A 24011-nucleotide genomic window follows, 5' to 3' on the forward strand; every position below is an offset into this window, starting at 1 on the left:
GCTTTTTGCCATTAATTTAAACCATTTAACAGCAATAAATGACCACTATTAGAAAAATGAACCATTCCAGCTTCTGAAAAAACCCTACTTAGGCTACTAATAACTGCAAAGTCATAGCAGTATTTTCTCTTACCTGGTCCTTAATTTCAAGCTCCCTTATAGTTTTTGTTCTGTACTCTCTGAGCTCCTTTTCTGCCTCATCCTTCTTCATTTTGGTTTGATTCAACTGATAGCGCATTTCTCCACACACCTGTTAGATTACACAGACAACATGATCTGTTAGCTTGGAGAATCCATAGACCAGGGATTGCAATTAGATCTTTTGGTGCCCTCTACAGGTCACCGAAATGCAACATATTTTTAATTTACAGATATTTTAGGTCTACAAATGGTAAATGTTTTTATATGGAAAGGTGGATCTGAATTCTATATATAGTCATTAACTTCGACATATTCAGTACTTTCTAGATTCAAATATATTTGGATCAAGATTTTGCTAAATATAAATGCTTATGTTGCAAATATATATCACTACAGTTAAATGACAGTTGCTGGTTTTATACTCTTCTCTCATTCTCTGTAAAATCCCAAGAAAGTCTATGTCAACACTTTCAAAACCTAGACGAAAGGATCTATCACACTCCTAAATAAAGGTGTATTTTAGCTTGCCAATTTTACAATGCTGGGAAAGAAATTGTTTAAATGTTAACACAGTAATTTTCAAAGTTTGATCAGAGCATTACAAACTTATTGCAAACTGAAGATCAATTCTTTAAAAAAAAAAAAGTCTATTTAAATAGATACATGGTCCAGAAGAAATGGATCAAAGCAACATTTCAGGAAATCACTTCACAGGATATTACACAGGACAATTATTCTCTGCTGTTGAGAGTGTTTGCTCTATTACCTCCTCAATCCTTTCCATCTGGCAGCTCAACTTCAGAGGATGTATGAAGGGGTTAGGAAGAAGTGAAAGAAATTAAAAAAAATACAAAACAAAACCAGAAGATCACTAATCACTTTCACATAACTTTACTGCTGTGCAGGGTTGTTATTCTTCCAATTGCCAGTCTAAGCAGTCCCCTTTTTGTTCTTATCCTGTGCCATCACCTCCAATTTGTGCTTGTTCATTTCACCTTAATTAACTAACCATACACATGCACATTCCTTAGTGAGAAAAAAATGTAAAAAAGTGTTTACTCACAGCTCCACTTAGTCAACTTTCTTTCCAACTCACTCTACTTTCCTGCCTTGCTTGTATTCTTTCAGCACTTGCTCCTTAAATGTGCACCCTTTTAATTTGCTGCTACAAATCCTCTGTGCTTCTCAAAAACATTCTCACATATTCTACAACCCAAACTAATTTCTGTTTTTCAGTCTTATATCTCTTATCCTTTTCACTTTTTTTTTTTTCTCCTTTTAAAAAAGGTAGGGAAAAACAAATATGCATACTGCAATGAAATCACTTTAGGAAAAAAACTAAACCAACTGTCATAACTTCTAATAAGCAGCGTCACTTATCAATTTCAAGAACAGCTTGTGAATTTATCCATTGCAAATAATGCAAAGCAGCAAATGCTCTAAAGAAAGGCGAAGTTCTTAGCATTATTTTAAATACTGAAGTATTATATGCAACTAAAAAAAAATCTTGAGATGCAACAGCATAGCTTGCAAACCCTGGATTTTACCTCCTCCTTCCTTTATCTGAAGGATGTAATAAAATGCAGTAAGTCACTTCCTCCAAGTGAAATTAAAAAAATACAGCAATCCTTGCCTTCAGCTCCTCTACACACTGTACAAAGGGAATAACACAGAAGATTCAGCAGATGGTGCTGTCCTAATAATGGATTTTTCAGTCTCCTCAAGAATGAAGGATATAGATGCTCACTCCATATTTTCTTTCCCTGACTTCTGATGCACGAAGAAAAATAATATTTTGGATAAAACTCAAAACAAAAATGTTGCTATTTGCTGTTTTGAATAATGGCAAACTGAGTCTGGAAACAAGTCAGATTCACAAGCAAACATGTCACTAGCCAATGAAAATGTCAGGGTGATGCACATAGTCCTGTCAGCTCAGTGACTGGGAGGTTCCTCCAGGATTTTCAAGACTTCTCAGTTTAGTACAGGGACAAAAATGAAGTTTTCCAATCTCTCAATATTAGTGCAAATTAACAGACTATTGCAAGGTGACCACCTATTCACCTTTGTTTTAACATGAACTGAAGCAGGGACTGGAACCACAGTATCATGTCCAGAGAGGTAACTTCAAATTGGTAGGGTACAAAATAGTTCTTTTCAGACCTATGAATATTTGTACCTACTGCCTCTTTCACCACCTCCTCAACCCTGTAAGTGGTGCTAGTCATTTGTGAACCCAGCCTGAAAGACCAAAAGTGTGTTTCAGAATTGGTAAATCAAACCACTCTGACATTTTTAAAATACTAATTTGTCTTTCAGTTAAAATAAAGTCTCTAGTAAGTTGATGTTTTTGCTGTGAATTTTCTGCAATACTTTTGCCTCTTTCTATCAGCCAAGGCAGCAGGGGAAGACAGGAACTGTTGAAAACTATTACTGAAATCTCTAGAGGCCCAAAGAATAAATTGCTCCTCCAATCCTTGCAGTTAACAACTGGGGAGGTAGGATGTGCCTTGAGATGTCTATAGTCCTTACCAATAATCCCAAAAGGCTGTAACAATTTTTTTTTTCTTTTTGATGTTATGATGCCCATTAAGGCTCTACTAGATTGAGAAATGTGCAAAAGAAAGCATCCAAGAGTAATACACCTATACAAGTTGTGTAGAACTGCAGAAGATGCATGTTAAACTGTAGTTCTTAACTATAAGATGCCTTTGTAAGAGGCGCACTATCAAAAGTACTGAATTCAGCAGTATACTACATAAAAAGTTTAAAGGAAAGAACTTAAACAGTGATTTGATATACCTCCCTTTATTAGGATAGTGTTTTAAATAGTGATCCTCATAGGCTGCAAAGTAGAAAAGTTAGCTTCTGCATGACAAGGTGATTTGGAAACAGGGAAAGTTATTTTTTTACTCCTGCCATTGGGATAGTGCCTATGGGATGCTGAGATGGAGTCTACAGTTACCACACACAAAACAGAGGAAAATGGACAAGATAAAAATTCTCTTCTTTCAGGTCATAATGATAAGGAAAACCAAGCTCAATACTCCTTTATAAATGCGCTTACTTTATTCATCTCCGTTTCATGAGATGCAAGCTGGCACTGTGATTCTTCTAACCGGCTAACCAGAGAATTCTTTTCCCTTGTAATTCTCTCTACTTGAGCCTCCAAAACAGCCACATCCTTAGACAAAGCTGTCACCTGAAAAAGTCCAAGAACACTGAAATGATGCAATTTTACCAGCCACAGATCAATCTCTTGTGGAACCTTCTCCTCAAAAGCAACTGTATGTAGACAAAATACATACCATTAAAAATGTAATAAAAAAATCAAGCGTGTAGAATAAAAATATCCCCTATTATTAATAATAGAATATGGCTGCATTATTTTATTAATGGGTTCACTATTTTAAATTTATTTTTGATACAGTAGTTTATTTGCAACTATTCATTGACTGCACTAGTCTCCAGGACTTGTTAATATGGACAAGGTGTCAGAAGTAGCTGGCTACATCAGTTTTGCAATGTAAGATTACTATTTAACACCACCTTATCCATCCTTATGTAGATTGATTCAAACCAAATCATGTTCTCTCAGCTAAAGAAAACTGTTGTTCCAACCACAGATCTTAAATTAATTTTCAAGTTCAGAAAACATTCCAACACTATAGATCAAAGCATACTGTTGTGCAAAACTCATATAGAAATAGTGTATTAAAAATTCTAATGTAATTCAGATGAAATTTTGCTGAATTATTAAAAAATGTAACAATAAAACAGAGACAGTGAACCTTCAGCTATTTAGCCCTGAAGCTTACTAATATAAGTGGAAATAATGGTGTCTGACAGTTCTAGGTTAACTTCCAGAAATTCGAAGCCAAACCTAGAGGATTATATATTCATAACTACTTTTCACGCCTTTTATACGTCCACCTGATTTATATATCATGACAATTCTCCCCTTTAAACAAACCATTTCATGAAGTACGCAATAAAATAGTCAGATGAATCTTGATCCACAGTGTACCATTTCTACCACCTCATAATCCTAAAACATAAAATCAGTTAATCATATGAAGGTGTAAATCATTAACATAGGTCATAATTTTCTACAAAGAAATTAATTTTCATCCCATATCTTTAATTACCAGGCCTGACATCATCATAGCATCACTATATGTTGTTTAATGTATATGTAGGATTTAAAGAAAGACTACAACTACTTCAAGTGGGAACTGGTTCCAATAAAACACATCACAGTAGGTGATGAAATACAAACTAATGTGATGACACAGACTGAAATATTCTACCAAAAAGAAGTATGAAATGCTTGTCTAATAGACTGTATTTTGGGAGTGAATATACTGCTTTAAAGCAACTCTGTAACAGAAAAAACCCTAACTTAATAAAAGGTATAACTTCTAATAGATAGCAAGGAGTCAAACAAGGAATTGCTTAATAATGTCTCCAGTGGAAGGTTAATTTTTTAATTTCAGTTTCCATGGCAACAGATCACTGATGATCAGTTCATGTACCTAAATATCAGTCCCTATCACTGTGCTTAATACCTGGTTTTGTATCTGGAATTGGAGTCAAAGGTGTTTTTTAATACACACTTAAATGGTTTATTTTGCTCAGTCTGTGCTCTCCAGATTTTTAGAAATAAGTCATACAACTTAGTCCCAAAATATAAGAAAAAGTCTACAATCAGGAGAGAAATTCACTCTATTGTTTCCAAGCTCCACCAGAAATGGTTGAAGACACTGCAGATCAAACAAGCATGAAAACCACTAAATCATGAAGCATTTATCTATCTACATTTCTTCCAACTTCAATCACCTTAGAAATGCCCCCTCAATGATGGCCTTACTGCTGTTAGCTTGAGCTTTCCTTTGTAGACTCCATTAGGGAGAAAACCCTCATGTTTTATACTCAAATTACAGCAGTCTAAAACAAGGTTATCAAGACTATCACAATGGTTGCAGCATAAACGATGAGACAGATTCTGTCTCAGAGAGTTTATAAACATTAGTAAAAGTGAGAAAATAGATTCCAACACATTTCTGCAGGTGGGAAAACTAAACATATGATAAGATCACTTTGAAATTATGATATTGTAACATTAATGTATATAGAAGATCAAAGTAGCAAAGAATCCTAGATCTGATGTGCTAACTTCTGAATGCTTGCCTTGGCAAACTAAATAATAATTTTTCTAAAAGAGCTAGGTACAAATTTTGCATCACATTTTACTTAATCCTTTCTTATTCTGACACAGTGCATTAAAAATATGCAAACTAAAATAAAGTGCATTACATCAACAACCTCGTATGAATCTAGTGACATAGCACAAAACTCAGTTATTCAAACTCAAAGGATCACTTATCTACCATTGCTCTAAAGAAATGGTAGAAGTGACAAGCAAATGAAGTTTAAAGAGGATGATATGCTCATTGTAAAACACAAACAGAAAAAGAACCAACTCATACCATTGCAGCCAAGTCCTCCCTTTCCTTCTTCATTTCTCGCCGCAGTGCTTCTTTTTCATCAGCCCTCTTATTCGCCTGGGCAGCCAGCTCCTTTTCAAGATAATTCTTCTGTCGTTCCATCTCACTTTTCAGTTGCTCACAGTGGATGAGAGCCTAAAAAACCCCAATTTGCTTAAATTAAAGAAACCTAACATTTTTAGACAATCGTGGTATTTATCTAGTACTGTCAAATAAACCAGTTTGCTATTAGAAATGTCATTTTTTTAAATGCAGTTATTATGATGTTTATACATATCTTACTGTATTAACATCTAGAATAGGACTAGCAAAATGAAAACAGATGTATATGTTTGTAGATATATGCATGCCTTACTGAAACTGACAAATTTAATTGCTTTTAGGAATCATGGCAAAGACGGAAGTATTTTTCTATGTGTATTTTCCAAATAAATAGATGTTCTTCTAAAACTGTGATTATTTGCCTTCCATTTAAAATTTGAAATTCCTGAATGCACATCACTAGAATCAGCCTCCAAAATCTGACTCCTTGAAAATACAGTGGTTACCATCTAACTAAAGAAGGAAAAATTAATAAAATGTATGCACTTCTACTTTATCTCCTCCTAAAGTGAATTGATGAGTGCAGAATGCTAAGAAATCTGAAAGTAATCAGTAAAGATAAAAAAAAAAAAAGTTTGACAAATAAGTTTCAGGTTTGTCAAAAATTAATTCTACTAAATACCTCATAAAGTACTGCTTAATTTCAGGTGGTAAAACACAGGGTTATAGATGGGTTTTCTATCAAAAAAGAAGAAACAAGTTCAAGAACAATGTAAAAATACTGTCTTTACTACCTTCTAAAAATGCTAGGGAAAAAAGAAGGTATTTATCCATTTATGGTGCTGTGTCCCTGACAAAGTGCAGAATTTCAGTGTTATATCAGTTTAAATCAGAAATACACTACTCTATTACAAGTAAATCCAAGTATTCAAAGCACCCTGAAGGGAGCTTTGATAGCCTATGAGTAACTAACTCGATTTGAGTTCAACATTTCACTGATATCCAGCATATTCTGTTTCAAAGAAGCTACAGTAACCTCCCCTTAGGAATTCTAACTTATTATCCTTTTTTTTTCCTTTTTTTTTTTTAACTGCTTATTTTTCTTTTACTCAAAGCCTGTGTTCAATTTTTTTTGGGTTTGGACTGTTCATGATGGGAGCAAGTGAAACCATGGTTTTTTTTAAAGAATGCTCTAACAGTCTCCATTAATTTTATGGCAATTCTGTGGGACCCTCTTCAGGGTTCCCTTTCCTATCACAAGTCAACTGTGGTGAAAGAATCCCTCTGCTATGGCATTGAATCCTTTTCTGTAGGAAAGAATCATCAACTTCAGTAAATAATTGCCTGCATAAAACTGTGTAGCTTGGTAGACATCTAAATGAATGCCACTCTAGAAGGAAGTAGTTGCATTAGTCGCATTTCAAGAAGAAATGTGTATTTTGTTAGCTCCACTGTTCTGACTACGCAATGAACATTTCAAAAAATTATTCTTTTATGACATTTGTGTCAAAAATATATTCCTGATTTTGCTTCAGCTATGTAAACTTAAACATAATAGGCCTCCTTCCTGCTCTATGCAATAAGCAAGAAGCTACAAACTACAGAGAGAACCGAAAGACAAGAAGAAATGGTAGTTTTAAATAATAAGCACCTGAGGTTAGACTTTGGTGAACAGGCTGATGAAATTTCATTTACAGTATTTGAAAGCTTAATGTGTTGACTTCTCACTTTTGTTACATGGACTGTTCTATGGGATTCCATGCTAGTTATCAAGAAAAACAGCACTTAAGAGTAGAATAGGACTGGAGAAAAAAAGGATGGTTTGTACTTACCAAGAGGCATACCAGTACATGTAAAAAGGCAAAATTAATGCAGTATAAGTAAAGACATTTTTTTCCAGTTCCTTCATATTAAAACAGTTTTGGAGCATGAAAAAACCTCAGATTCAGCCTTGTAGACAAACAGGTGGCACTTCACACAACCACAAGCACACACTTCTCTCTTACAGCACTGGATAAATGGCACCAATTTTATCAATAGAACAATTACATCAATCTTGTTTGCATTCAATTACAAAAAACCAAACCAAAGCAACCCTCACTCAATTCCATAGTAATTCACTAATAGTACAGTAGATGTCACTAACTATCAGGAAATAATTTACGTCAATATAGGTTGATTGTGTACAGAACTAGGGCTAACATAAGCATTACATCAAAACTGGTTTTATCGTTATTATTTACTTAACACCAGGAGCTTCCCGCAGGTAGCATTAGATAAGACCTCTCATCTTCAAAGACCTCGGAGAGTCAATCAGTTCTTGCACTGCTCTCATCTGAGGCAAAAAAGAATTGTTTGTAAGCATATTAACTATGCTTTCCAGAGTAGGTCAGAAATGTGATGCCAAAATTATCCTCTTACATACCATGAATATCTTTGAAAATTCTACAACTCCGTTTGTATCACCTAGGTGTGAAACTACCTCAATTAAAAAAAGGAGAGCTCCTCATAATATTGATGAGTATGAATATGTATAAGTGAATACAGAATTCATATTACTGCTCATAAACAGTCATATGATGCAGTTGTTTTTAATCTACATCATATCAACATAGGACAAAGATCTTAAGCATGTAGTCTCATTAGCATGAAAACTAATTTACATTTGCATTAAATCTGAACACTAAAAAGCTCTGATTTTGTGATGGACTTACCTTTGTTTTTTCAAAATTGGCCTCTTCTGCCATTTGCACAGCATGTTCAACTTGCTTACAAGCATTAGATTCTCTTTGCTGCATCTCTTTCATGCTTTGTCTCACTGAAAGAAGTGCATCCATCAAGTCATCTCTTTCTCTGCATATTAAAAGAAACAACACAGATACTTCTTCTATATCTTTTTGTAAGAAAAAAAAAAATATAAAATATAAACAGATTATAGACTTAAGGCTGGTAAGCAAAGCAAGACTAAAACTCATGCATGAAAGATATCATATTGTAAGCTTGGTAGATACTGAAAATATCATTTTCTTGACAACCAGTCCTTCAATGGTCTATTTCAGAAGGATGGACCATTAGAAAAACTGCCAGAAAAGAGAGCAGATCTCAAGTCATTGATGTACAGAAACCAATCACATTCTGTTGGCAAATGGGGATCCATGCAAATAAAAAAAAAGGCAATATGGAATTACACTGTCTTTAAATGTAAACAAGGGAAAAAATAATAAAAAGGAAGGGTTAGGATCAACAAGTAATTGCTAAGTATATCAAATGACAATCTAAATGCATTTGCTGCAAACTGGAACTAAGCCAAACAATAGGACACCTGGATTCTACAACTCTTCTGAACTTTTGTTAACAAAGATACTAAAATCTGTACTAAATGGTAAAGCAGATTTGGTAAAACTGTGATACTTAACTTCACCTTTACATTATTTTGATATGTTAAAATCTTTTAAATTAAGTTTAGCTGTCTGTGGTTTAGGTGCAGCTCAAGATTCTGGCTGAAAACTCTTGTGCTCTTAATGTTGTGTGAAATGGCAACACATTTTTTGTATTTGCCAGAGACCTAACAGTACTACTTTGAAATTTCATTTCATTTCTGAATTGGATAAAGTTCCTTTGAAAATTCCTACTAAAATAGCCTTGTTTTTAATAAACTGCACCACAAGTAGAGGTAGCTTTTAGATTTTTTTAAACCTCCAAATGAGGTTTAAGATAGATAAAGAGGTCAGTTCAAATCTTTTATTTCAAGCTCACTGTAATATAAGAGGACAAGAATACACTGATTTACATTTTGTTCATCTTTTCCAACATCTGTGACAAATAATTACTTTTTTTACAAAAGCAATTTTGAAACATGACTTCTCAGCAATAGAGCTTTGCCAGAAAATTTTTGGACTTGATAACAGAAAAAATACATAAATCCTGGCAATAACCATCTAGTGCAGAGGGATTGTGCCCATTTGACCAAGTACATATATGTTCTATGTCCCTTTGGTCTCTTACATATATTCAGCCTGTACAGCTGTGATTTTAAAAACTATTTAAATAAAAGCTAGAATTAAAATAAAAAAGAAAAATAAAGATTGCAACAAATAATTTCATTCATTTTTATACAGTGGAACTTTCTTTCCCTGTCTTACTGTAGTCATGGAGGAACTACTACAGGTGTTTTGGGTAGGAAATGCATCTTACCTCAAGCACACAACCTATTGTGGATGTATCTGAAAAGTTTCCCATATGTAAGGAGAATAAAGTGGAGCCAGAAAAACTTCCAACTAGGGAATTATAATAAACTTTTGCAAGAAATAATCAAAATGCACAGACTTGCACAATATTTGTGCTGACAGAGTGACTTGTTTGTACAAAAAAGTGCAGGAAACAGACTGTAAATAGTCTCATTATCTGGTCAGCCCAAGGTATCATAAATACATGATAACAACTAAAATTCTTTCCCACTTGAAATAAGTAGCAAAGCTTTGAAATTGTGGATTTCAAAGTGGTTGTGACCTACATTAACTGATTTCAGCATTATCACTCCAGCTTGGGAGTGCATTGTAAATGGACATCTCTCTATGAACGTAACCCAAGACACTGAGATTTAAATGGTTTAATGCAAGCAGCCATACTTGCAATCACAAAGGACACACCCCGCCTGCCTACCTTGTCAGCCTCTCGATGGTCTGCACATGAACGTTACAGTGAGTCTGTGCAAGAACGGCCTCGTGCTGGGCACAGTTCAGGCACAGACCACCAACCTGGCTACAATTTCTGACTGAAAACAGCGACTTCTGGTGTTTCAGCCTTCCTTCCAAATCTTTGCATGTCTTCTGAGATTCCGAAAGGTCTTTTCTAGAAAGAAGAAATGAAAAATATTTTTTATGAAATTAGGTATTTCCACAAGTCATACCCATATACAATTCATAACTACAAATGTAGCCTAAAAAGAACTGTAAGAATCCTTGTAATGAATCCTTGTAATATTTTACACGTTTCAGTAGGCTATGGAAGACTTTAACAGAGAGGTAACAGTTGAACTGCCCAATCAAAATTATTAATAGACAAATCAATATTGTGTTAATTTGTTTCTTCCCCCACATTATCAGAAATTATCAAAGATAAACAGAAAATGTATAGATAAAAAACTTGTAAGCTTACATTTTGTCTGAAAAGAGTATAATATTCATTAGCAAAAACCACTATCAGCTGTATAAATATTTCAATACTCTAACAATTTTCTGTTGTTTCTATTAAAAATATAACTAATTCATATTTATTCTCTACTTCCTAAACAAGAATCCAGATATATTGAGCACATTCACTCAGATCCAGTAATATACACAACTTGAGGTCAAACACATGTGCAGAAAAGCAGGCTAAAACTTTTACTTGTCTCAAAAATTCTTACTAGGTGCTCTGAAGAATTTTCTTCAGAATTCCCAAGCATGTGTCAGGCTGGGGAGATCACAAGCAATAGGAATGTTAACATCAGGAAGTTCCAGACAAACGCACACTGTGCACATAAAGATCAATTTGACAAATTGTGCAATGAATCCAAAGCTTTGGGTTTGTTATGCAGGCCATCTGGGCAGCACACACATAGGAAGTCTGACACATTCTGGTTGCATTGGATTTACTGTGCACATGATATATACACTGCATGCATTCTTATTTCCATCTGGAAAATCTTCTGTGCACTTTTTCCAATTTTAGTACTTGGTCTATTACATATAATCTGTTATAACCTGAACAGAATTTGCTCAGCATATATCCCTAGACAGTTGTGGTACAATAAATCTATTGTTGGACAGTCATGGACAGAAATCACCATGTCCTGTGTACATTCATCCTTGAAGTTAAAAGGGAAGATAGTCCCACTAAAAATGATATAATTTCTCACTTCAATAAAATTTAGTTTTGCAGAACTTCCTGTTTGCAAGATCTTGCCTCTTAGGAGAAATCAGAGGCTGAATAATGTATTTGAGGAACTTCTGAGACAACTTTAGCCTCCAATAATTATTTCTGAGTAAATATAACTTGAGGCCAAGGGGGAAAAAAAAAATTGGATTACACAGCTGAAATTAAAGATTCTCCTTTACATTCAATAAGACAACTGGCTTTGCATATTGCAATGTTTCACCAATGCAGAGAGCATTCTTTTAACTTGTCTCCCTACCAATAACTCTTTTCACAGAACAGTCTGCATTGTCAAATATATGGAACCACGATTAAATAGTAGTAGAAAGTAGCTAATTAATTTTAAAATAATTATGGAAGCTGTCACACAATTTAAAATTGCAATTTCTCTTTTTTCTTCGAGTGGTCTACATGATCTTTTTTAGGGAAAAGAGGGTAAAAAGGATGTTTCATTGCTACTGTTTCTATAAAGTAGCAGTAATTTTGCTACAGTTATAATTGAAAGAACTTAATAGAAAAGCAGTTTTCAGGGACACTATCAGAAGATACAACATTCAGACATTCAGACATTGTCTTAGGTAAATTCAGATTAAGAACAGTTCATGCTGTTATGCAGTGACAATTTCTTAAGGATTATTTTAAGAAAAAAAAAAACACTTTACCTTAGAGACTGTATTTGAGCATCAAGGATATTGACTTTTTCTTGATAAGAAAGTTTTAGATTCTCCTTTAGAAAAGATGAGAGAAAATATATGTCTTGCTTTCTTCATAACACTCTTTACAAATAAACCTAGACTTTACCCACATTCTTTTCCCCTGAGGACATAAGCCTGTTGAAATACTAGTGGCAGAGAAACCTAAATATTTCACATTTCTGGAAGTCTAAAAAGTGAACAACCTTCCCATTTCTTGTTTCTAAATAAGGTTTTTTGCCAGATCCTCATATGGTAAATTGTTTCAATTCCAACTGCAGTCCTCAGTTCTCTACAGTGATTCACAGAAATTGATGATCATGTCTCAAGTTTGCTCTTGCTCTCCCACAAGTCAGCACATTAATACAAAATTATTAAGAACTTCAAGTACACAGGCTATTTGTTTATAATAATGTGTTTTACTCTGATTACCTGGTGAAGAATTAGGTATATGAATCAACCACATCCATGTTAAATACAATGGTGACAACAAACCAGATAAAGCACTACAAATTTAGCTCACTATGATGCTTTAAAATAAGTTAGTCAACATGATTCTCCTGATTTTAACATGGCAGATGAAGAAAAGAGCAATTACTCTAAAAAATAGCTCCCAAACAACTGCAGCCATGAGTGACCATGGAGGTCTTCAGCTTTAAAATAATAGCATGAAAAAGCCAAAACTGGATCTTCCTATGAAAAAAAAAACCCCAAACCCACTTTATAATTAAAGAATTAAAGTACTGTATAAATTCCATAGTACACAAATGCACATGGAAAAAATATATCAAAACTTTTCAATTACCCAAGTTTTTTCCCAAAAGATAGCAACACTACCCGACTACTTCAGAGCAAATGGAAAATTAATATCCTCTGAAACTAAAAATACAGGAAGAGACTACATCTTGAAAGATGATAATGTTGAGAGACAACATTAATTACTAGGACTCCTCTGTATCTCTAAAAGCATAAGGTGTGTAATTCAGTTAAGGGAGAGCAGACTGCACAAAACTACTTTTGTACCTTACTGAGCCTGTGATGCTCCAGGAGCAGAACAACTCATTATGAAAAGAGCTTGTGTGGAGGGCTACATAAATTACACCAGCTAGTTCCCGCTTGCTTGGGCGCTGTGTTACTCCTACGAATCTCCGAAGAGCAGCGACGTCATTTTTAAACAAGAATTATCTATGGGAAGTCATCATCTGCAGCTACAACCTGCCATCCGTGTCTAACTGCACAATATTAATTAGGGTTTAAAAGAATAAAATTTGAGCTCAGATTAAGGTTCAGTAAACTAAAACTTCTCCTGTGTCTGTCTCCAAGCTGATCATCAGAACTGGAAAAACAACAACACTGAACAGTTTTGCCAAGGTAGGACTCTGAAGAAATACCAACCAGTTCTACAGGCCATTTTGCTTTGTCTCCAGAAGCAGCTGTAACAAAAGCCTGATCGTTGTGATGTGCCGTTGATGAGGTGACAGGTTGGTGTGTGCTACAGTCTTTACCACCTACAGGCCAGGAGTTCTGAGTATTTCCCTAAAATAAAAGCATTAATGCTTCAGTTATGACTATGTAGGCTGTTTTTTAAAACGAATTTACTCACTTAAGTATTGAATCTTACAGAATTGTAGAATATAAGCACCAATAAACAAGTTAATTAGGTTAGCAACCTACAAAAATGATGTTACCCAAGGAAATCCATGTTTAGAAATTCTCGTTAAATTTTGACTAAAATTCTGTTTGTGGACAACCATATGTATACCCTTCCATAAAAATAATCTGGCCATATCCCTGAGCACTGATTAAAGCAACAAAAAATAAAAACTTACTGCAGTTAAGAATTTCAGCTTCTCATGGAGCTCCATATTTTCAAGTAAAACTGCCTGTTCTCGATCTTTCACCCCACACAACTCTTCCTATAGAATAAAGGAATTGCATTTAAAAGGCTTCTTAAGATGGTTATCAATATTGAAATGCATCTTGAGACCAAGAGTCTAGACTAACATTTTGAATACTTTAACCCTTTTAGAGAGACTAGGAATACTCAAAAGACAGAATTTGTATTTTTGCAGCTTAAGTTCCCATAAATCTTGTTTAAAAAAAAAAAAAAAGCTTATTTGTATTTGTGATAGGACGTAAAAATGTCTTTAAAGACCCTTAAACACCAGATACCAAGACACAGGGTAAGGAATCTACTGAACTGCATTTGGCTCAGTTTTGGTCATTAATTACAATGATCAACCTCAAGTCTGAGTGTAATCTGCTTTTAATGCAGCTCTTCATATCTGCGGGACCAGGGTTTTAGTAGGTCAAATATGTTGACTGATACCTTATAAAACTTCACTTCTGCTTCCAAATGGTTAATGTACTGTGACTGATCATCGATTATAGGAACAAGATCGGAAAGGGCTGGTAAGTCTGCAGGTACAGCTTCCGGGGGTTTCTGAAGGAAGTAAAGAACAGCATGTGTTATATTCTGATTTTCCATTATTGCAGTAAGATGTTACCTGCAAACAGAATACAACCAATAGCTCTCTGGTAAGGCTTCAAAATGCACACAGAGTTGTTGCTGGAGTCTTCTCACAAGAACAACAGGTACATTCCTAGCACTAGTTCACACTTCTGAAGGAAAACAAGTATCTTTATGCATATCCCTGTTTTTGAAACTCACACAATTTTAACAGCTATGATTTTGGGTCAGAAATATACCTTTTTGCAAAAATATTCCATGATATATGTCTCAAATATAATTGCAGTCTAAAAAAGATCAAAGATTCAGAAACCCACATCCTTGTTTTTAAATATTACTTTTGAAATGTTCACCGTTCCAAAAAAAAAAAATACAAACAAAAAGCCCCAAAAACCCAAACAAAAACCCCACAAAGCAAAATAAAAAAAAGGTAAACCAAGCTACTAATGGCTAGCTATTACATCTACTGTTATCTACAGGTTCTGCCAACAATGCATTAAAATTCCTTGTCCAATCCTTATAAAGGTATAATCCTTCAATTACGTTGAGGTAAAAGTTTCTAGCAACAAAATCCTTGCAGTACAATTATAACAAATATAGGTATTAGCCATTTTAAAGGTGGGGGCAACGCTCTTGAGATATCTGGAACCAGGACTGCAGAGACAAATGGAGGATATCCAGAACCATCTGAAAAAACATCCCTTTAGAGAAGGAATTCCAAATTTGCAACATATTCTGCCTGGCTCGGTAGACATAAGCCCCAAGATCTATTGACTCAGAATTCACCTTGATTTAAATTCTTAAACCTAACTACTTAATAAATTTTAAAAAAGGAACCACACTCGTTAAAGTATATATAATATAGCCTATATAATATTTGTAAGTCATCTGTTTCTCTGGCTCCTATTCATCTGTCCCTCTTCTCTCAAAGCATAATGAACATTTTGCAGCTGAGACCTCCAGCTGTCTCCCTGACAAGATTACACCACGGCAGTGTTAGAAAATGTGGGAAAACCCCATTTCTATTAAAGTTATTTTGCACTGTTTTTCAGTTCCAAAGCTTAAACTGACAAGCATCACTGTAATGTGAACAATAATGGAATTTTTCACTAAAAACAAAATAACAGGTAGTATATTTTCTCAAGACAAAGAACAGAGGACCTCTGTGACTTTTTTTTACCTTTTTTAACAACATAATTGTTATAAATTGATTATAAATTGTTTTGGGATTTTTAAAATTAATGTTCTCACAGTATAACGTGTAACAGAGTGAAAAAACAGAGGTTGGAGAGGCATGCATTTAAATTAGGCCAAATATTAAAATCAGAACTGAAAGACACATCTGATCAGTGATGGTCATATCACATATGATAGTCATATCAGTATGAATAACCAAACAATTATGCACGTTTTCACATTCAAATACTTAATACTGAAAAGAATTTATAAAATATAAATGCTTAACAGCTTTAGAAGCCAGCATTCTACATGGTGACAAACAGTTTAGCTAACATCACAGATAGTAAGACCCTCCTTGTACTCTCCCAGATTGCCTCAAATTTCAAGCAACTAAACCACAGAATTAGAGAAAATTTGCTACCCTATAAACTGGCAGGAAACAATAGGAATCTATCACATCTCCAGCTATAACAACACTGTCCAGGAACAGAGGCTGGGTGCAGCTAGGTTAGCCAAAACCCAGCCTGCAGAACTACAGTTGTTACATGAAGCAATCTTGCTGGGCCTTGACCTCAGGTGATGAAGTGCAAAGCAAAAGGAAAATTTCTGCCCAGCCATCTGGGTGTAATCAAAGAAAGGATACACTCATTCAATGTCTATTGTAAGTTTAATCAATGGGCAAGAAAAGGGAATTTTGTTGCGACATTACTTGATGATGTATGATATATGTATGAAGTGTGGTAGAGGTTACTGCAGACTATAGCTTTTGTGAAATATTGTATTTAGCTATAGATCCTGCAGTCATTTACTATTCAGCAGTCATCAGGTATTTCAGCATCACTCAAGGCAAAAGGTTTAGGTTACTCATAATCTAAGTACTCTTTCCTTGACCTCTGGGAAATTGGATTCGTCTTACACAAGAAGCATTTCTGCAGTGTCCAGTAAATCACCAGACAAGTTTGTGTTTTATGAGGGTTTGAGCCTTTTTTTGGTTTGTGTGCACTTTTGCAGTTCAGCATTTTTCTGAGCTTTACACATGGTCTGCCTTCAGAACACTTTCATATCCTCAAGCAGATGGAGAACAGCTGCAGAGCAGAAAGCCACCACTCCACAGAATGTCTCTCACTGGAAACTTCAAGAGGAAGAAATGGGACAATGCTGTACCAACACAGTAAATTCCCATTTTTTCTCTGTTTATTCCTCCATCCTTTGATCCACTCCCTGAAAGCACTAAGTTTCTTAGACAAAAATATTAAATTTTCTAAATTTTCCACAGTACTAAAACTTACCAATATAAGTAGAAAACTTCACCAAAGATGGAATAAAAGATTCTGTCCTTCCCTTACAGAGCTAAATACAAACTGATACTGATTCATGTAATGCCAAGGTCAACCAATGCTGCATCAATCCCTTGAGCTACAAAGCACTAACTCCTTCCTATGACACTATGAGGCAAAATACCTGTCAGGACAACCATACTAAACACTTGAATCTTGGAATACTCCAAAAAGTTAACTTTAAATAAAATTCCTTAACATCAGGACAGTAGAGCCATGCTCATTATGCAGGCTGAAGGCAACACAGCAGGAATACAGGCTTTAGATTATTCTGCTGTTAACTTTGGCAGCAAAGAGCTGCTTGTCTTGCTTAGTATAAACCAAACATATTCAGTATAGGCCATCAGAAGATAAAACTGCAACAGTGCCCTTGAATTATTTTTCTATTCTATTTCTCTATTATCTCTATAGAGATTCTAGCAACCAGGAGCTGCTCTATATGCACTGAATGGTGCATCACACGTACTTTGGTGCAGCTCTGCTTCAGTGAAGCAGCATCTGAGAAGCCCTTGTAAGGGCGTAAATAAAATTTAACAGAGACCACTACAATTTGGCAGAGAACTACAAAACCTGTTTTTGTATAAATACCTCTTGCTCTTTCAAGAAGAAGCATAGTTAAAGCATAAGAAGGACGCTGAGAATCCTTAAGGTACAGTCAAAGGAAAACAGAGGCTTCTTTTTCAGAAATTTTTCCTTGTTGTCTATCCCAAGTGTTTTCAAAACAAAAAAGAATGGACGACCACAATGCATGGTCAACAAAAAGAGAAGAAAAGTCTAAACCCTGTACTATAGATTCCTTTTTCTTCCATTATGGTTACAAGCATACCAAGTTCTGGCCACAGCCTCAGGAAGCTCCTGTATTTAAGACTGCAAAAATGATTCAATGCTTCTTTTTTTCTTGGTATACTATAAAATCAACATGCATGCCATTTATTTAAACAACACAAATGAAACCAGAAGTAACTTACATGGAATGACTTCTTCCTTCTTGAGGGAGACTCTTCACTTTCCATTCTTTCTTGGTATTGCAACAAAATTTTAAGTTGGTTAACTAGGAAGAGATAAAAACCATTGTAACCAATAAATAATTACTTTTTTCATTTCATAATTTCTAACAATGTTCAAACCAGTTGCTTTCAGAGTAATCTTACCTGCTTGACTGTGCTGCAGTTCCTGACTGGCTGCATTCCCGCAGTCATCACTGGCCCTGTCTGCATTGTCACTGCCCTCATCCACAGAGGACTGGTCAAATCCAGTGCCATCATCACTTCTTGCCATGACTTGTTTCAGTTGAGAGATGCTTTCACTGGCACGTTCTAAAAAAACCCCAACGACATCATTAGCCACAATAAACAACATAAAAGAAAGGATTTACTGACTGATATTTTAAATGGGAAAAAACATGAGAGAACTACAAGCATTCAGCATGTGTCTAGCTTGACCACTTGACCTAATCTCAGCCACTAGAAGCAATTATCCAATTCAAAAAGCCAAAAATACTTCCATATTTGCAAAATACTTACTAAATATTAATTTTTCAGAGAAGAGCTATACATAGCATCTTAGCCCCTCAGTACATTAGGACATCGCAGCAGCACAAGTAATAATATACTTGACCCTAAAATATTTCCTAGCATATGCACCTTCCACACTTTTCAATGAACCTAAAGCTCATGCTACATTTTCTGCAATATGCAGGACTGGAAACCAAGAAAAATGCTTCTGCATTTTAGCAATGCCACCACACATTATAACAAAGCAATCTGTCATACAATGAAACAAATACCTGAGGAAATGAAGTAATAACTCATCAAACCAAGCCATCATAAAACAGTTACTTAATAAAGACCAATGACTTCCGAACAAGCATGAAAAATAAATAATAACACGCACTATTATAGAAAAAGGACCCAAAAAACACAACAGAAAACCTCCATACAGATAAATATAATTATTTTCAAGAACTGACTTACTGAAAGATGATACAGTAAAGGTCTTACCTAATGTTCAGTATATTTTTTCCTTATATTCCTTTCTTAATTTTTTTATTTGATTCAGCTGACTTGACAAAAATCATGAACATCAATCATAAATCATAATTCATAAATGTTATATCACTCTGATAAAGCTGAACATGCAAAGAAAGAAGTTTGTGAGATTTGCAGCTAAGAGATAACAAGTAAATTGGAAATCACAAAATATAGGCTTAGTTTGATAAGGATACATCTAGTTTGCACCATTGGACCTCAGACAACTCACTTACTAATTCTTTTATGTATAAATGCCCACAGAACAGCAATTTCACTCTTGTGTGCCAAGTTTATAAGGAAACATCTTCTATTGGAGTAATTGCTAAAATTAGAAAATGGTAACCTTTCCAACACACATCCTTACATAATTTTTACATGCTTGTAATTTCTTAATTGATATGATGCATAAACAACTAAAATATTTCTTGTCACTGGCAAAAAAACCTTCAAATAATAATCACAGTTAAGCATTTTCTAGGTAGAAGTCAGAAGACATGCCTCGGAGTATAGGTTGTTGTAAAAAAAGTTAGTAACTCTTTTCTTTTAAATAGAAAGGTAAATAGCAGTTCAAGTCAGAAAACAAAAGCTAGATAAGTATTCCTGCCTTCACTTTATTTGTTTTTCAAGTTCATATCATCCTGACTGAAGCTTGGAAATTGATTTTTCCCACTGTAATGGTTTTCACCATTTTTCCCATCTTCTCTACTTGGTTGTAACTTACCAACAGCTTATAAAATATAAATAACCCCCAAGAAAGCATTATATTTAAGAACATGTTCTCAGTCCAGTATGCCATCACTCTCTTTTTAGCAATGCTAGTTTTTAATAATAACCAGACCCACTTCTGACCTATTAATCTTCTCTCAGTGCTTACTTTTAAAAGCCCAGTAATCTTATGGCTTACACCACCATTTCTGGTTATTCCATCCGTTATTGAATGTCATGTAAAAGTAGACAAAAAGCCTATTTTAAATAGTCATAATGTAGTAAAACAACCCCAAATACTATTCACAAGGCAATGACTCAAAAAAGAAGAGTTTAGGTCAAATATTTCACTTTTGGCATATTTAGGCTCTTCATCCTTTCTTGAGCATTCCAGGATGCTATGAGAGCGGAAGAGCTAATTGAGAAACGGCAGAAGAATCTCACTTATGCAATGGCTTAGATATTTAGCAAACTATGTTGCAACCATTTGTTGCCAAGAAGCATTCAATTTTATTTAAGTTCTCATGTGGTGTGTCGTCTGATAGCAATAAAGTTCCTTGATTTCCCTATTCCCTGTAGATGTCTGCCAGAGAACCCCAGAATTCCAGTATTTGAATCCTAGCCAAGGGACAAACAACAAATAAAACCAAGAAAGAACCAACCAAGCCCATATATATATATATTAGTTTTCCCAGAACTTCTCTCTCTTTGTAGTGTTACAGCTTTTGAACTCCAAGCTGTTACTACATCCACACAGGCAACCTAGACCTTCTTATGCTTTGCCCTCTTTTCCCATAAACATACAGGGCAGTAGTAGTGAAACACGTAAAAACCATTATCAATGGCACACTGATGCCACTTATTTTTTTGGCAACACTTTCCCGCCTCTGAAATGTCACCACACTCTAGAAAGCGACATCAAGTATTTGCTTCTATTTCTTAAAAACTTGCTTATTTCCAAATTACTAATATTGCTGTCATAGGTGAAACACTCACCACTGGGAAACTGGGAATTAGGAGGTCCCAGTGGTGTGGCTTTACATTCATCAGATATAAAACATCCAACACTTAGTTGAGTAGGAGTTGAACTGGACGCCTAAAAGAGAAAAAGTATATTACAGCATTTTTAATTTCCAAAGTAAGGAACATGATTTTGGGCATTTAGGGTAAAAAGACAATGCACCGAGTGGAAAGACTATGTTTGTTGTTTCTTGTAGTGTAAAAATATTCTTTTTAAATATGAAAGAAACTTTAAAAAACACTGTGGATGCCAACTACAGGACAACAAAGAACATCTGCTTAGAGATAACATTATTACTTCCTTAATTCAGAAGCCATTAATTTTTAAGTGCACCCCCATTAAATCTAACTTTTTCAGTTACACTACTCCTGTAATTGTACATTTTATAGAAACATCGTCTCAGGGAAAACATACTGCAAAAACTGTTCACATGCAGCACTATGATCTGCATATCAAAATCAATCAGCATCTTTCTTTCTGATGTCTTAATAAGACTCTACAAATAAAAACCAAACATGTATTCCTGTTCTATGATAAGGCATCACTGATGTGCTATTTCCTATCAGAACACCTGAGGATATAATTGAAATTGGACTAACATGTATTGAAACTTCAAAAAATAAAAATATTAAGCTCTTTGGTTTTCAGTGTTTAAAGGATCTGAGATGATTCTGAAAAATGACAAGGCAGCACCCAAATCTGATGGACCAAACTCAATACATTAAAAAAAAAAAAAATCAGTGTAAGGACAAGTTACCATTGAAGTCAAAACAGGAAAAAAAACTCAGAAAGCACCGAACAAGGTTGGCATTGCCTAAACAAGAGATTTTTTTTTCAGGCACTGCACAGAACTCTTTAAAAAGTGTACTCCTTTAAATGAAAGCACCAAAGCTACCTCATTCATGGACTCCGAAATGCCATAGAAAATACTCTGTGAGCAAAAGAACCAATCATCCGAACAACAGATTTCAGCACAACTTTTACCAAGCTATCATTTTAAAAGCACAGGGTTCTCTGGAGCTGCAGCAGTCATTGTCACAAGTTCCTAAAACAGCCCTTTCTGCAGAGAATAAAGCATTTGCATAAGCTCTAGAAAGTCTCACATGTGAAAACCTCATTTCCCAGTTCCTTTTGACAGCTTCTCCACCCTTAAACAAACGTTTTATGTTCAGAAGAATACCTAGAAAGAACTGCCAAATAAAAATAAAAAGCCCAAGCAAAAAAAAATTTAGAATGTAATTCTAAGCTGCTTCAGTGTCATAGCTAACTTGTAGTGTTGGAAACTGGGCCACATACTTATTTTTCCTAAGATGGCTTTGACTTCCATCTCTCCTGTTTTATTTTTGGAACCACACAAAACAGCCACAAAATGAAACTTCATTTGTAGAAGTCTTATATTTTCATCTGTTTCTCTTAGAGTTTGCATCTCCATTCTCTGAAATTACGGAAGACACTGCACTCAGCAATGCAGTGGAATACAGAATGTAATTTTGCAATATCCTAAGACAGACCTGAGATAGACAAGTGTATCAGGCTCAGTACCTAAAAAGGATGGTTTGCCCTTCCTTTGCTCCTGCTCTTATACTGTCTCAACAGTGAGCCAGTGCTTTTTACTCAAGAGGCAGAAAACTCAACATCAAAAATAAGCTAATAGTTCTCTATCAAGAAACCAGAAATATATTAGAAACAAAGAACTGGACTCTAAATTAGTCATCTGAGTATACTGCTGTTAGGAGAAAAGGGGAAACTCACAGGAAGGCAACATGCTCTGCTCTTGGGAGTGGTGTAGTAGAAGGCCCATTGGACATTCACATTATGTATGCCTGTCAATTTTTAGTAATTAATATGAATACAGCAGCACACCACTTATTGTCCTTTACAAAATACTTCTACTCTCTTGAGAAGAATTTTTTATTAGAAATATTATCTCCTGAAGTTTTTAAGGTTCGTTTGAAATGGTCTCAATTATATGAAAGTTTAGGCAGTAACCCAATAACCCCAACTGCACAAACACCACCCTCTTAACTTAGAGCTACATGTAGTATTAAAGACTTTCACTATACAAGGTCAGGAAAAGCTACATTATAGAACATTAGTTATTTTATCAAAGCCTCTCTGTTGGGCTCTAGTTAGGTCTTAATCAGGTTTTTTTGGCCCAGCTTTCTTCCCTCTGGCCACCAGACTCAGTTTACTGAACACTCAGGTGCTCTGTCTTCTGAGGGATTTGCCTTTGCAACAAAGGACACTGCACTGAAATAACCAGTTACTCTTTGAGAACTTATCCACCCTTCCATTAAACTGAGTAAGACTGTAGTGGTTCTGCTATGCTGCTGTCCAGCATAGGTGGTGAAAACCTATTGCCATGAGCTCAGCCTGTGTGCAGATAATGTCAAGCATTACAGGTAGGTTAAGACTGCTTTATTTCACAAACCTCGAATAATGCCCAAAGCATGCCACCTAAAATTGCAGAACCCAGATGACAGGAATGATCCCAATGGAGAGAAAAACCTCTAGCTGTATAGCTACTTAAGAAAAATAGGTAAAGCATTAGATTTGACAACTTTGGGAGTTATGATAACCTGTTTGTCCTACAGTGAATTCTTAACACCAGTAGTAATTAGGTGGAAAATCCTGTCCAGCTCAATGGAGTTAAAAATTGTACACCCCTGGGAAATATAATGGAACATAGGTTATATTGCCCTGTGTTGGGGCTGTTTGTGCATCCCCATATTGATTCTGACAGAGAGGCACCCCTGGCTGTATGAGATCAAAACTAGCTTGGCACTGTATGAAAAGAAAATTCTTGCTTTCAAGAGTGTAAAGGGGAAATACTCCCCAGAAATTCGTGTTATGAAATTAATAAATGTAATGGATCCAGTGTAAGGGGATCTAGTCAGAAAAAGGTAAAGTAAGTTGTATGAAGAGAATACATGTATCCGATGTGTCCATTAGCTAGGGTCAGCTCTAACAG

At 35.1% G+C, this 24011-nt stretch overlaps 1 protein-coding gene across 11 annotated transcripts in view; it reads right to left on the reverse strand.

The window, feature by feature from the left end:
• Nucleotides 1-24011, reverse strand: part of SDCCAG8 (SHH signaling and ciliogenesis regulator SDCCAG8) — a 104431-nt gene that overhangs the window by 78852 nt on the left and 1568 nt on the right. For 6 of the 11 annotated variants that reach the window (XM_086878240.1, XM_086878233.1, XM_086878232.1 and 3 more), the window contains exons 2-12: nucleotides 18436-18600; nucleotides 18253-18335; nucleotides 14628-14741; nucleotides 14128-14214; nucleotides 13694-13834; nucleotides 12269-12333; nucleotides 10353-10541; nucleotides 8405-8543; nucleotides 5631-5783; nucleotides 3209-3343; nucleotides 134-250 (exon numbers count right to left, since the gene is read on the reverse strand). In XM_086878240.1, coding sequence (XP_086734366.1) covers nucleotides 134-250; nucleotides 3209-3343; nucleotides 5631-5783; nucleotides 8405-8543; nucleotides 10353-10541; nucleotides 12269-12333; nucleotides 13694-13834; nucleotides 14128-14214; nucleotides 14628-14741; nucleotides 18253-18335; nucleotides 18436-18600 — 1388 coding nt within the window. Of the gene's footprint in view, nucleotides 1-133; nucleotides 251-3208; nucleotides 3344-5630; nucleotides 5784-8404; nucleotides 8544-10352; nucleotides 10542-12268; nucleotides 12334-13693; nucleotides 13835-14127; nucleotides 14215-14627; nucleotides 14742-18252; nucleotides 18336-18435; nucleotides 18601-21015; nucleotides 21116-24011 lie in introns of all 11 variants that reach the window. The other 5 variants (XM_086878235.1, XM_086878237.1, XM_086878234.1 and 2 more) reach the window with 1 other exon arrangement.

This window comes from Cyanistes caeruleus, chromosome 2 (assembly GCF_971803275.1).
Source record: "Cyanistes caeruleus chromosome 2, bCyaCae1.hap1.1, whole genome shotgun sequence".
In the NCBI taxonomy this organism is placed as follows: Eukaryota; Metazoa; Chordata; class Aves; order Passeriformes; family Paridae; genus Cyanistes; species Cyanistes caeruleus.